The 15,676-nt window shown below is 38.8% G+C and overlaps 1 protein-coding gene across 2 annotated transcripts in view; it reads left to right on the top strand.

Annotated features, from left to right (window-relative positions):
- Positions 1–219: 219 nt before the first annotated feature.
- SLC44A3 (solute carrier family 44 member 3) overlaps positions 220–15,676 on the top strand; it is a 98,119-nt gene continuing 82,662 nt past the window's right edge. The window contains exons 1-5 of one of the 2 annotated variants that reach the window (XM_051993304.1): positions 220–408; positions 1,073–1,180; positions 5,323–5,465; positions 10,644–10,780; positions 11,828–11,921. In XM_051993304.1, the coding sequence (XP_051849264.1) occupies positions 382–408; positions 1,073–1,180; positions 5,323–5,465; positions 10,644–10,780; positions 11,828–11,921 (509 nt within the window). In that variant the 5' untranslated portion in view covers positions 220–381. The remainder of the gene's footprint in view (positions 409–1,072; positions 1,181–5,322; positions 5,466–10,643; positions 10,781–11,827; positions 11,922–15,676) is intronic. The other variant, XM_051993302.1, reaches the window with a different exon arrangement.

Genomic DNA, 15,676 nt, shown 5'->3' with positions numbered 1-15,676 from the left:
CACTCAGGTATGAAGTTTCCAGGACAAATGAGAGAAGCTGGCTCCCACGCCAGGTCCTGCTCCTTTTGCGACGTCCGAAGTCACCTGGCTCCTAGAGGCAGGCGGGGAGGTGGGGCTCACAGATGCTGAGGCGGGGCTCGGGAGAGGCGGAGAGAGGTGCGAGGGGTGGGGCCACTGGCCTTGGGGACACTTGGCTGCCCGCACGCCTGCGGGCTCTAGCTGGCCACGTGGAGGCGCTGGCCGCCCGACTCCACCCTCTGCAGCCACGGCGACCACCTGCGGGCAGCTCTGCCTGCAGCTCATGCGGCTCGGGCTACTGGGCTTAGGCGGGGGTGGCCCCGGCTTCTAGTCCCCAGCGGCGGGTGGCAGCCCGTTGGCAGAATGTCGTGCTTCGGAGGGGAGTACCTGGTAAGCACCCGAGGAGAGCCTGCAGGGAGTGGTGGGCATCGGGTCCCGCACCTGCTGTCCCTTTGCATCCCGGGGGAAGGGGCGAGGGAGAGGGTAGCTGCGGAGCGAAGCGCGCCCCGGAACCCCAGTCTGCTGAACTGTGGGGCGTAGCCATTCCAGCTGCTGCAAAACTTTCTGACTACCTGTAAGTCTGTGGCCTAATGTGCACCCTCCACTCCCCCACCCCCCACTTACTTTCCTACTTTAGGGACAATACCTGTGGGTAGTAGGTCTGGAATAAGGGACCCCGCTCTTGCCCTTGATGATGGCATAGGGCCATAGGCTTGGAGTTAAAGCTGCATCCAGGTGTATGTAGCTGCGGCGAGCAGGTGGTATAATAATAACACCAATAATAACAATTAGGATTTATATAGCATGTTGAAATTTGCACAGCGAATGCAGCTTTCAAAAATGATTTCTGAACAATCACCCCCTCCCTTGGATCAGTAGTTATTCCCTGTATTTTATTTCTGCTATTAATGAATAAAAAAGTTAAAGTTTCAATTTCAGTTCCTGGGGTTGGGTTGGAAAGTTGAGACCCACGTGGTTACTAATCTTCTACAAGTGTCTTTGCTTTTTATTCCCGCCCCCCCTCACCCCTTATGTTTTTCCCTTGCTCTGAAAGGTTTCTGCGGAGGAAAACCGGAGACAGAGAGAATGGAGACCCCAAATTTATAGAAAATGTACAGATCCAGCCTGGTTAATCCTGTTCTTTCTTTTTTGGGCTGGTTTGGTAAGTCTGTTGGGGAGAGGGAGGAGGGAAAGGTGGAGAAGGAAGAGATTTATATGAAATGATGCATCTAAATTAGAACTCTGGTTCTTGTGCCTGGAAGGGCCTCAAGGCCTGGGTTCTATGATTCTACAAAGCTCTATATATTCTACAGTGGAATTTTTTTTTGTAACTAGCTTTATAAAAATATAAATGCTAGTGCTTATGTACCCATTGGGTGCTTAATAAATGTGTATTGTATTATGCAGATAATCCTGAGGAGTCTTGTTGGAAATTTCCTGTGGTCTGTGACCTGAACTCATATGAAATTTTCTCCTGATACCCTTCTGCCAGATCTTAATGGGAGACTCTCTAAGGGACACTGACACTGGAGTTTGCCAAGTGATAATAATGTCATCCAGTCTTCATTTTGTTTTCTGTGGGGATATGTGCTTATCCTCTTACCACCAGAGATTGCTGACTGAGAGTACAGATGATTCTCAGAATGTGATTTGGGATTTCCCTTTTTATTAAAAGGAAAAATGGAAATCAGAGAAAAGAATTATGGAAGACCACTTGGCATAGTGATGAGAAGTATGTTAAATTTATAACCAGAGCATTAGTATCCAGTTGGAATTAAGAGTTTTTACCACTTATCACTCCTGTGACCTTGAGCTTGTCACTTTCATTTTGGGGCTCAGTTTCCTCATCTATAAAATGAGGGGACTGGTCTAGATACTCTCTGAAGTCCCTGCTGTCTCTCAAACCACAATTCTAATTATCACTCATTTTGATTACTCATTTGGCAACTGAGACAAACCCCAGGAGAGTATTCAAGTGACTCTTTGGGGAGTTGTCTTGGACACACATACCTTTTGATATTTCGTGCCTGGAGCCTACTGTTAACAACACCCTGGCCCTCACTTTAAGGTGAATGGTACTGATTCCCCATCCCATCTTTCCTCTCTCCCCCTGACCTACAGCTGCCTCTCTGCTCCTTTCCAGCATAGTCTATAAAGGTTTATGGGTTTCCTCCAGCAAAGGCAAATTCGGAAATATACCAGTTCGGATGATTGTTTGCAGGAAGAGTTTGTAGGATTAATGAAGAGGGTCCCTCTCTCTCTTCTCAAAAATCCAACTAGTGTGGAAAATGAAAAGAGCTCTTTTATTCATTGAAAACAAGAGGGACTAGCCTTACCTGGTCAGGGCATGCTACTTGCTACCTTGTCAATGATTAATTCTGAAAGCAGTGGAACAGCTTCCAAGACCTGTGCACCTGGAATGAGATCCCTGTTGCTTAGAGCCTGGTTGGCGTTGAATGTGGGCAGGTGCCACTTTTGTCCTCCTTTAACACTGGTAAAGATATTGTTGACTCTACTAATTGGTTTCCAAAAAGGCAGTGTAATGCAGGGGGAAGAGGGTTGGTTTTGGAATCGGTACAGTTGTAATCTCAAATCCAGGCACTCCCCACCCATTACCCGTGTGACATTAGGTCAATAATAACAATAACAATAATATTAGCTTTTATGTAATGCTTTAAGAGTTGCAAAGATTTTTACATGTGTTATCATATTTGATTCTCACAAAAACCCTATCAGGTTGGTGCCATTATTTTTTTAAAAAAATTTTTAATAATGGCTTTTTATTTTCAAAATACATACAATAGTAGTTTTCAACATTTACCCTTGTAAAACCTGTGTTCCTAATTTCTCTCCCTTCCCACTCTATTCTCCTAGGTAGAAAATTATTTAATATAGATTAAACATGTACAATTCTTCTAAACATATTTCCACATTTATCATACTGCATAAGAAAAATCAGATCAAAAAGGGAAAAAATGAGAAAGAAAAAAAGCAAACAAACAACAATAAAAAAAAATGAAAATACTATGTTGTGATGTTGGATGCTATTGTTATCCCCATTTTACAGATGAGGAAACTGAGACCGACCCAAGTTAAATGACTTGTTCACGTTTGTGTATTTATGACGTGTCTGTGGCAGGATTTGAATGCAGTCAGTGTGTTCAGCTGACTCCAAGGCAGGCGTTGTATTCCCTAGCCTACCTCCTTTCCTCCTCTCTGGGCTTCAGTTTTCCCATCTGTAAAATGAGAAGTTGTACTAAATTAGGGCTTCTTAAACTTTTTTCACTCACGACCCCTTTTTGCCCAAAAATTTTTTGCGTGGCCCCAAATATATAGGTATATAAAATAGGTATACAAATCAAACATTTGTTGATAATAAATCATAATTTCAGAACCTTACATTCAATTATGGGACCCTATGTGAAGTGGGGAACCACTGTTTAAAAAGTTGAGGACTAGATGACTTCTAAATTACCACATCAAAAGCTTTCATCATGCCAATTGGCTGTGAACAATTAGTACACCTAATTTGGAATTCAGAGAATTGGGATTCAAATTCTTACTTTTCTTATTTGTAAAATTAAGGGATTCTATTAGATCACCTCAGAATCCCTTTCCTATTCTTAATTTATCATCTTATAGAAAGTACATAGAAATAAAATTAAATATTCTAAGTAGATGAAAGATTTTGGGGGAGAGAGTTTCAGGGTATCTAAGATTTGGGGGGGAGTGGCAAGAGAGGTAACAGTCAAGTATTTAAGTAATGGTCTATTGGAAAGAGTTAATATAACACTCCTTCAGGTTTATCACTAATTTTTCCCCACCATTTGTATGTCTTTCTACATTGTTTAGTGGGTATGTTGACATTTAAAGGCAGGCGAGTAGATTCCTGCACAGAGCTGCTTTCTCTCACAAATGGTCATTTTAATCTTCAGCTTTCAGTTCCAAACCCATTCTGGGAAAGAATCCTTAGCTGACAAGGCATTCACTTTCCTAAATCAGAGCTTTGGGGAAAGGGCAAACCAACTGCCCCTGGTAGGGGCCAGCAGAGTGTACCCAATTAGGGCCAAACAGAAAGTCCTGACTTTAGGAGACCCTCTTCCTAGGAGACTAGAAAATAGTGCCTATAGAATCTACTCAGTAACACTGAATGTGGATCAAGCATAGTATTTTCTCCTTTTTTTTTTTTTGTTGTTGTTTTTGTGTGCTTTTTTTTCCTTATGGATTCTTTCCCTTTTGATCTGATAATTTTCACAACATGCTGAATGTGGAAATATGTTTAGAAGTGCATATGTTGAACTATATCAGGTTGCTTACTGATTTTGGTGGAGGGAGAAAATTTTGGAACACGAAATTTTGCAAAAGTGAATGTTTAAATATATAGGGCTGATTGCCATCTTGGGGGGGGGTGGAGGGAGGGAGGGGAAAAAACGAAACATAAGCGAGTGCAAGGGATAATGTTGTAAAAAATTACCCTGGCATGGATTCTGTCAATACAAAGTTATTATTAAATAAAATAAAATTAAAATAAAAAAAAAGAAATATTATTATCCCTGTGCTCCTTTGATTGAATCCATTTTATGGATGAGGAACTTGAGTCCTGATTCAAAGTTCAAGTCCTCCTGTCTCCCAAATCCATTTTAAGAATTCCCAAGTCTGAGTAAGATTTCTTTTTTTTTAAGATAATTGGGGTAAATGACTTGCTCAGGGTCATGCCGCTAGGAAGTATTAAATGGCTAAGACCAAATTTGAATTCAGATCCTCCTGACTCAAGAACCAGTGCTCCATCCATTGTACCATCTAACAAATCCTGAAATTATCTGCTCTTGAGTAAGACTGGGTAAGGAGAAAATTTCTTTATACCTAAAGATGAAAAGATGCAATGAAATCCACTCACCTTATTAGATTTTTAAATATATATTTTTAAAGTATAGCTTATTATAAGCAAAGGACCATGAAGCTGAAACATGGAATATAGGGAAGGGTGTAATGCTACTTATAAAAAGAGGGAATTAGGATGACAGTTTAAAGAGCTCTAGCTTTTCAGGCAAAGGATCTAGGTTCAAATCCTGTCTTTCATACTTTCTACCCATGTATTACTGAAGATCCCTAGGTCCTCTTTCTTTATCTATCAAAGGAGGGAGTTGGGCTAAGCTGGCCTTTGAGATCCCTTCCAACTCGAAATCCGTGATCCTATGATGAGATTTTCCTTTCACGTCAAAGTTTCTCTGACTTTTAGACATGAGTTTTATAAGAAAAAGGCTGCCTTTCATTCACCCCTTGTTCTCATTGGGTTTGACGTAGGCATTCATCATGGGCTATTCTGTGATTGCTGGAGCTGCAGAAAGACTGGTCTTTGGCTATGACAGCTATGGGAACGTGTGTGGCAAGAAGAACTCCCCCGTGGAAGGGGCCCCTCTTTCTGGACAGGACATGACTAAAAGGAAGTAAGTGCCTGCATCAATTTCTTAAATAGTTCCGAGATCATCATCCCCTGATCCAGTAGGTATCTGAAGGTAGATCTGAACTCAGTTCTTCCTAATTGCAAGTCCACCATTCTATCCTCTGTGCTGCCTAGAAGTCTTCAATTATTCATTGTAGATCTACAACTATCTGGAACCTCAGGTGGCATCTAATCTCATCCCCTCTTATTGCAGATGATGAAGCTGAAACCCAGGGTGATTAAGTGTTTTACCCAAATTTACCCAGATCGTAGTCATCAGTGATGAAATTTGAATCTAGATCCTTTGATTCCAGAGTTTATTTAATCCTTTAACTCAACAAATACTAGTTAAGCTCTTCCTAGATGAAGACCCTGTACTCACACATGAGATAAAAAGGAAAAAATTACATAGAATCATGGAATTTCAGATTGGACGAGACCTCAGCCATTTTATTCATATCCAACCCATATCAGAAATGAACCCTCACTAATAAATCCTAAAAAAAGTGGATAATAATAATAGCAATAATTAACTAGCAATACAAGGTTAGCAGGCAGATCCTCCATGAAGATCTCCAAGGAAGGGAAGAACATTGCCTTCCAAAGTAGCCTATTCGGCTAGACATAGCCTTGCCCTCAAGGAGCATACAGTCTAGTGGGGAGGAAGGGTCAGACATTTATAGAAACAGCTCTAACACTAGGTAGAATACAAATAGATGCAAAGGAGAGGTTGGGGAAAATATCAAGGAAGTTTTATAGAGGAGATAATTTCAATAGACGGCAATATAAACTTTTTCTAGACATTAAACAAGAACACGTCAAGTCTGGCTAAAAAGATTAGCACAAAACAAAGCAGAAAAGTTAGACCCAATGTAGAGGGCCTTGAAAGTCAGTTAAGAACTTTGCATTTTACTTCATAGGGAATAGGGAGCTATAAACACCCGAGCACAGAAAAATATTATGATCAGATCTGTCAAAAAGATTATTGTGACAGTGATATAAGGACAGATGGTCCATTAGAAAGCTGTTTCTTGCTATGGTCTTTTTGGAGAGTGATGGAGGCTGAACTAGAATAATTATGGGAGGATTGTAAAGACATGAACAGAGGAGAGAGATCTTAGTCAAGATAGAATCCCTAAGTCTTTCAAGCTGCTTCAACATATCAGGAGAAGGAGGAGGAAGGGCCAAAGATAAATCTGAAGTTTGGGGCTTGAGTGACTGGGAGATGGGTGGCACCATAAATATGCAAAAATTAGGAGGAGGGTCATGAGGAGTTGGAAGAGACATCAAGAGTTACTTAGTTCAAATTTTAGCCCAAAAGGAATCTCATTACAACATACCGCAATGAGTGGTCATCCTCAGTGTGTTTGCTTGAATACCTCTGAAGATAGAGCATGCGTTTCATTCCAAGGATATATCCCAAGGCAATCCATTCCACTTTGGGATAGTTTTCTTTGTTAAAAATTTTTTTCCAAGTCTGCCCTTTGGGGCCAAATGATTAAAATCTAACTTCTCTTATACATGACAGTCTTTCTAGATGGGAAGAAGACTTCTATTTTAGACAGAAATATCAAAGGGATGTTCAGGTGGAAATGGTAACATTCAGCAAAAAGATGGAAAACAAGGTTAAAGTTCAGTGAGATTTTTATGAATCTAGCCAGAAGACTAGATTAGATTGCCCCAAAAGATAATATAAGCAGAAGAGAAGTAAATATTTATAAGAGAGAGGGTGGGAAAGAGAAAGTGAGATACCAGATAAAGAACTATAAATAGAACTATGTATAGAATGTGATATACTATATACATATATATACAAAAACAACTTAGATCCATATTTGCGTCTAATAATCATCTCTAAGGTAGGGGGGGGGAAGAAATTTAAATGATAACTTTATTGTGTTTTTAAAAGGAATAGCAAATTGCACATAATATATTTTACAAGTTTTTATGCAATCAGTTTTTAATTATACTATATCATGGAAATGCTTGTTTGATTCCATGAATTAAAAATAAAATAAATTTTTTTTTTCCAAAAAGAGCTTTGGGGTAAAAAAAGAGGGTAAGAGAAAAAAAAAGAACCAGAGAGATAAACCAAAAAAGAAGAGGGCAGGGTACGTGAAAGTTTTATCATAGAAAGTCAAAGAACAAAAATTCATCAGTAGTTCATGAGACCAGATGTTATGGAATAGAATTGATTTAGAGCTAGGACTTTAGAAGGGACCTCTTAGAAGTCAATGAGTTCAGTCCCTCATTTTATAGCTGAGGAAACTGAGGATGAAAGAAATTAAGCCCCGAGTCACAGATTTCATAAGTTTCTGAAGCCAGATTTGGACTCAAATCTTGCTGATTGCTGGAAGGGACAGCAAGGTGGCATAGTAATTAGAACACTGGGCTTGGAGTCAGGAAGACTCATCTTTATAATTTCAAATCTGTCTTCAAAGGACTTTGTAGTTGTGTGATAAGGAGTAAGTCGCTTAACTCTGTTTACCTCATTTCCTCATCTGTCAAATGAGCTAGAGAAGATAGCAAATTATTCCAATATCTCCAATAAGAAAATTCTCAGTGGAGTCTGGAAAAATCAGTAATAGTAACAGACGACAACTTCTCTATTACAGACTTACTCACCGGTTAAGGGGTCTCGTGAAGGGGCTTTTTGGATTGGAGAATTAGGAAGCCTGGAAAGAACAGTTTCAGGAAACTGAGGACAGAAACTCATTTTAGGGGAGAGAGGAATGAATAGTACATAGTTTTAAAAAATTGAGGCAGATAACATCAGCATCAAGAACTTTTTGGTCTGTCAATAAAAAGTTATTTAAAGAAAAAAAAATTTTTACATTTTTAAAAATTAAAAAAAACTTTTTGGGGGGACTTTGGAAATAAAGTGAAGAAGAAGGGATACAACAACTTGAGGAGGTGGTATTGGAGAAGGGAATTGTGGTCAAGAAAAATATACGGTGGTGGGGTTATAAGAGATGGGAGCCCTGAGTGTATTAGTGGGTAGAAGGAAAGGAACATAGCTGGTGGTGGTTTTGAAATTCCTCCATCCCTGGCAGCAGCATAGGGGAGTATTGAAGTGGTCAGGAGGGAGAGGGAAGGAAAGGGAATGTTTCTGCCCAGTGAAGAAGGATGCCCAGCCTCAATCATGTGAATTTTGCTCTACCTAGACCAAGCCCCAAATGTAGCTCCAAGAGTTTTTTTGAATGCAGAGGGGAAAGAGGGCTAACCTATACAAAATGTATACGTATTTGGAAATATCTACTTCTATGAGTGCTTTTGTGCAAGAGGAATGAGTCTGTTGCTCCTCTCTGTCCTAGCCCTTGCCCCTGTCCCTAAGTTTCCCCCGCCCCCTTCCCTTCTCTGCAGAAAGTTATGATGTGAAAACTTACTTGCACACATTCAGGTTTAAAATATGTCTTGTTTTTGTTTGGGATTTGTAATCTCATTCATGTGGGAACTGTCAGCATGGAATCTACCTCTTTAGACACAGAGCAGCAACTCAGCTGTAGTTTACAGTTTTAGAAAGTTGCTGGGGGCATTTAGAGAGACGTTTCACCCATCCCTGCTACTCTGCCTCCAATCACATTATCCTTCTATGTAAGAGGCAGAACCTGAAGTCTGGCCTTATTTCATTCAATTCCAGCATGCTACCTCCTTATTTTATTCAATCAACAAGCATTTATGTGCTACTATGCTTTATTATATTACAAACTTTATTATTTATTATTAATATTATAAACATTAATCCATGATAAAGACTATATATAATATATACTAAATATTAATATCATAAGCTTTATTATGTGGTATTATCTTCTAGGCACTGAAGACACAAGATCAAAAGAATTAAACAATCCTTACTCCCAAAATTACATTCTAATGAGGGAGAAAACAAATCTATATATAAAGTATGTTTTAGGCAAAAGACACCAACTATGTCCAGGCTGTAGTTAGTAGCTACTTCTGATCTGGATCACAGTCTCATGGGACCAAAAGGATCTTAGAGATCATCTAAAAGTAAGGAAGCGAGTATTTATTGACTACTGTATGTCCAGCACTGCCTCAAGTCTCTGTTTCTCTGTCTCTCTGTGTCTCTGTGTCTCTCCTCTCTCTGTGTGTTTCTCTGTGTCTCAGTGTCTCTCCTCTCTCTGTTTCTGTCTCTGTCTCTCTGTCTCTGTCTCTGTCTCTCTCTGTCTCTCTGTCTCTGTCTCTGTCTCTCTCTGTCTCTCTGTCTCTGTCTCTGTCTCTCTGTCTCTCTCTCTCTGTCTGTCTCTTTCTCTCTGTCTCTCTCTGTCTCTCTCTCTCTTTGTCTCTCTGTCTCTGTCTCTCTCTCTGTCTCTCTCTGTCTCTGTCTCTCTCTCTCTGTCTCTCTCTCTCTCTCTTTGTCTCTGTCTGTCTGTCTCTTTCTCTCTGTCTCTCTGTCTCTGTCTCTGTCTCTCTCTGTCTCTCTGTCTCTCTCTCTGTCTCTCTGTCTCTCTCTCTCTCTCTGTCTCTCTCTCTCTCTGTCTCTGTCTGTCTGTCTCTTTCTCTCTGTCTCTCTCTGTCTCTGTCTCTCTCTCTCTGTGTTTCTCTCTGTCTCTTTATTTCTGTCTCTGTCTCACACACACATGTCTATGTATATATGTGTGTGTGTGTGTATAATTTGATCATCAAAACAACCATAGGAGGTAGATGCTGTTATACCCCTTTAAAAGTTCAGAAACTTGAGTCAATCAAGAAGTAATGAATGTCTGAGGCTGGACTCTATCTACTATATTACCTTGTGGCATTATTTAATCCCATCCATTTATTTTACAAATCCAGATCCGGAGTTACACAAGTGCAAAGGTCTTGGTGCGGATTTAAGTTTGGAAGAATAAAAATGATAATGTTAGGGTCATGTGAACTTTATTCATACTCCTTCTTAGTACCCAGTATAGATATCATAGGATCATAGACTCAGATTTAGAGTTAGAGTAGTTTGCCATTTCTTTCTCCAGCTCATTTTACAGATGAGGAAACAAAGAGAGTTAAATGACTTGCCTAAGGTTGCCCAGCTGATAGTGTCTGAGGCTGAATTTGAACTGGCGTCTTTTGGACTCCAGGCCAAACACTGTGTCATCTAGCTGTCCACAAATACTTTAAAGGCTGCAGTTAAAAAATAACAAGAAAAATGACCTCAAACGTAATTCTCTCCTCTCCCTAGGCATGTATTCTTTATGAATTCCTGTAATTTGGAAACCAAAGACCTCAAAATCAATTCCATTGCTCTCTGTGTATCCAGTTGTCCTGAAGAACAATTAGACACCCTGGAAGACATCCAGCTCTTCGCCAAGAACAATGGTAGGAATTAGGCAGCACAGACCGGCTCCCCCCTTCCCCTACCCATCTGAAACTTAAGAAGTGTGACATGCAGTCCTCTTCATGAGGGGGATATTGTGAGCTGAGTTTCTTGGGGTGTATTACTTCCTTGCATTGGATAATAGAGGTGATAGATTTCTCTACAGCTTGTCCAGTTTTATCCAGGTGTGTCTATATTTATCTGAAACATTAGTTCCTCTTTGTATGTGTACTCAAGGTTGGAGAACATTTTTTTTCCCATGGAGATTGCCACTATTCAACAAGTGGACCAGTATATATGATTTATTACTGAACAGAACAGTGGGGAGAGTGTGTTAATTCAAAGAGAGAAGTATTTTAATTCAAAGAAGGAAAGGAAGAGAAATCCCTGAACGCAGATTATGAAAAAATATACTTATTTTGTCTGTAGTAGCACTATACAATACTTATGAAACCTGAAGTCTATTAAAATCTTCAGATCTTTCTTTTCTCCCCAAATTAACTGCCTTTTAACTATATCTCCACCTCCAAAAATAGTATTTTTCCTCCTGTACTACCCAGCTGTGTGGTAATGTCTACCATTAGTACAATTAATACCTACCACTGCTGCTGGGTCATATAAGTTTCATTAAGAGAGCCATAGGCAGGGGCACCTAGAACACTGCACAGACCTTTAAATCTGGCTTTAATTACTTTACACTTAACTAGCTGTTCAATCCTGGCCAAGTCACTTAACCCTGATTGCCTCACCAAAAAAAAAAAAAAAAATGAGAAGAGGGCTAGCCATAGGTAGAAGGGACATCTCAATTGACTTGAATCCTAATTAGCCATCATCCTCAGGCTCACTCATTCGCTGTTTCACCCACTGTTCAATAAAGGGGGAAATCAATGTCTCAGAACAAGGGAATTGACACTATTTGACATGAGAGACAACCATATTGAAGGGAAGATTTCCTCCTGGACAGGATTCGAGCTAAATCACTGAAATACAAATAAACCCTCAGAACCCACTGAACTCACCAGATTCTCATCTATGTTTTGTGCTTTTAGGTTCATTCCTTTGTGTTTATAACTTGAATTCTGTCAACTATACCCAAAATCCAAGTGCTGCCTCATTGTGCCCCAGGCTACCTGTTCCACCAAGGTAAGATGTTGCCTAGATGGTCATAACCCATTAGGGTGGAAGAGACCATAGGATCCTAGCTTTAGAGCTAGCTTGAAGGGGCTTCAGAGACCATCTAGGCCAACCCCTGATTTTACAGATGAACCTGAGGTCCAGAGAGATTAAATTTGTAGATTAATTAATTTATCCAAAATCCATCAGAGTATTATGTATCAAAATTAGAATTTTATTTGGGTTTCTTTGCCACCAAAACTTCAGATAGTATGCCAAAATTTATATTCCATTTCAAGTGGTAAAATGGAGACCATTCACACACAAGAACCCCTGCAGACTACATATTGACTTAGAAAATCATTTATTAACATTATTTATGTTTTATTGTTGTTGTTGTTTTTATTTATTTTGTTAACTACTTCCCTTTAACGTGGTTCAACTCTCACTTGAGAATGTTGAGAGCAGATGTTTGGCTCCTCTGATCTAATCCATCTCTTCACTTTACAAATGCATAAAATCAGCTCAAAAATGAAAAAAGTGACTTGTCTGAAGTCATATTATAAGAAAGAGGCAGAAACAGGGCTGCTGGTAGACTAGATTTCTAATCTATTTTCACTGTGATACAATAGGAATTCTCAATTTTTTTTTAAATCTTAGGACCCCTTTACAGTATTACAAACTGAGTACTCAATGAATTTTGATTTATGTAGGTTATATCTATTGATATTTGCCATACCAAATATTAAAAGTGATTCATATTTAAATATTTGTTTGTTTAAAATAACCACTACACACCTATACATGATAACATAAATAGTATTCTTTTAAGGAAAGTAACTATGCTTTCCAAAACAAATTTTCACGTGTAGCTAGATGGCACAGTGGATAAAGCACTGCCCCTGAAGTCAAGAGCACCTGAGTTCAAATATGACCTCAGACACTTAGTACTTTCTAGCTGTGTGACCCTGGGCAAGTCACTTAACCCCAGTTGCCTCAGCAAAAAAAAAAAAAAAATTCTTTTCAAAACAAGAATGGGTTTTTTTTTTTTTTGGTAATTCTCTCTCTCTCTCTCTCTCTCTTTCTGTGTATATATATGTATATATACATATATAGATAGATAGTTAGATAGATAGATACATAGATACATAGATATGATTATCCAAGTTCTCATATCTACTTCTGCATTCAATATGTTGCTTTAATTGAAAAAATAAAGAAAACCTGACCTGTCAGATATATAGTAGAAAAAAGAAAGAATTATTTGTATATTCAAATAGTGTTTTAATATTATGAAAATTATTTTTAACTTGAAGACTCTCAGAAAGGGTCCCTTGACCTCTATGGGTCTGAAGACTATATATTGTAAACTGTTAGACTACAGTATTCATTGAATGCTTGCGGTGAGTCAAGCCCAGGACTAGATAATTTGGAGATATAGAAAGATATGTTTTCCTGCCCTCCGGAGCAAGTTAAATGCTAGTAATAACAATGAGAACTCCATAATGCAAAAAAAATCTCTGCTTATGCAATTTAGAAAATTGAGCTAAGGGTGGATAGATTTCAAGCTTAAGTTCACCTGGCTAAGAAACTAATAGGAGTTAAATCAAACCATTAAGCAAGAAGATGTTGGATAGCGCAAGGTGGTATAAGGGAGGACCTTTTAGTTCTCCCCACTCATCCTATGACCACCTCAACAGAGGCAGTAAGGGAGGAGAAAACCATCTGTTCCTCTCCCCATGATAATGTGCCTGCTGAACGTCAGAGATAAATGCTACTTTTATTGTCTGCTCAAGGCCATTTTGTTTATAGACACACCCTCTATACAAGTTACCTTGTACAATGTTATTTTGCAATACCATCATTAATATTATTATTACCTCAATTACATTTTAGACCTGTAGCCAGTCAAAAGAAATTAGCTTTTTATTACAAAAGAAAGTTCAATTTGAGGGGTAAAGATGATATTTCTGTCAAGAAATCATTGTGAAAGAGGTCAAGGAACTTTTTTTTTTTCAGAAGGGAAGTTTGGCCAAGCAATGCTTATAAACCAAAAGAGTGTCTGTGTCAGTTGGACTTAGGAGGCATAGATGCTGGTGATCAGGTTATAAAATATAAATATTATAGTATAGTGTGATGGGTAACTAGGTGGTACAATGGATAGAACATCAAGTCTGGGTTAGGAAGACTTATCTTCCTGAGTTCAAATCCACCCTCAAATACTAGCTATGTGACCCTGGGTAAGTCACTGAATCCTGTTTGACTCAGTTTTCTCATCTGTAAAATGAACTGGAGAAGGAAATGGCAAATCACTTCAATATCTTTTTGCCAAGAAAACCTGAAACAGGGTCAGAAAAAGTCAGACATGACTGAAGAATATAGTATATAATATCTAAAATTTAGATATTAGCATAGTGCTTGCACATAATAAGCACTGTATAAAACATTCGCAATTATCAGTAACAGTAGTAATAGTAATAGTAAGGACTCTATAAATGTCAGCGATTATCAATAGTGGTAGTAATGTAGTAATACTACCACATATAAATATATAAATGTTAACAATTATAAGTAGTAGTAGAAGTAGTACTAGGAAGCACTATATAAATGTTAGCAATTATCAGTAGTAGTAGTAGTAGTAGTAGTACTCAGTATAAACATTAGTAATTATCAGTAGTAATAATAACCGTAGTAGTAGTAATAGTGGAAGAAGAGAACTGGCCTTAGAGTCAAGAAAAGCTAGATTCAAGTCCTTCCTTGGACACACAGTCAGTGACAGTGTGATCCTAGAAAATTTTCTAAAACATTTATAGGGTACTTTAACACTGGCAAAGCACTTTACATCTGTTATCTTATTTGATCCTCACAACCCTGGGAGGTAGGTGCTATTATTAGCCGTATTTTACAGTTGAGGAAACTGAGTCAGCAGGAAATTACAATGACTTGCCCAGAATCACACAGCTAGTAAATGTCTGAGGCAGAATTTGAAATCAGATCTTTGCATCTCTAAGCTCAGTGCCCTGTCCCATAAAAACTTGACTGCCTTTATAGGATAAACAACCCATTGAGTTGATCTATCAATACATATATCTTGACCAAATGCTATAGATGGACAATGAACTAGCCCCCAAATTGAATAATTGCAGAGTAGTCAGCAACAGCATTAGAGAAACTACTCAATGCTTCAGGGATTCCCAGATTTTTCTTCCTATCTCCCCAAAGTCCATTTTCCCAGCAATACTTTTCACTCAGTGCTCCTAGTTCCCATGGCTGAGAGTCGTGGAATCCTATGGAGAAGAATTCCAAACGGAGATGACCCAGAAGGCAAAAGATGATGCATGGGGAGAACAAGTCAGCTGTAGGATTTAACCCATAATTCCTTTACAGGTCAGAAACAGCATCAAAAATACCAACTAACTCTTGTATGAAGGGGCCAGTCACATAGCAAGAGCAAAGGACAGCAGCTAGGAAGTGTAACTGCTTCACTGGAATCCATGAGATAACCATTGGAAAACCTATACTGTAGTGGGTAGAAGTCATATGGAGGTTTTATGGAAAGTCTCAAATAAGAATCAAGTGGAGTAAAAGACATGAAGGGATTGGTAATCTTTGTGGGAAGGACCTTGGAAATCATAGGATCATAGATTTAGAACTAGAAATTACTTTAGAAATCATTTAGTCCAACCCCTTTATTTTACAGATAGGGAAACTAAGGCTGGAGAGGAGGAAAGCAAGTGACTTAGAGTCACAAAGCTTTTGTAAGAGAGCTAATTAAGGATTTGAAC

This window comes from Antechinus flavipes, chromosome 4 (assembly GCF_016432865.1).
Source record: "Antechinus flavipes isolate AdamAnt ecotype Samford, QLD, Australia chromosome 4, AdamAnt_v2, whole genome shotgun sequence".
Lineage (NCBI taxonomy): Eukaryota > Metazoa > Chordata > Mammalia > Dasyuromorphia > Dasyuridae > Antechinus > Antechinus flavipes.
Note: the sequence above shows the minus strand (reverse complement) of the source record. Positions and strands in the feature narration are given on the sequence as shown.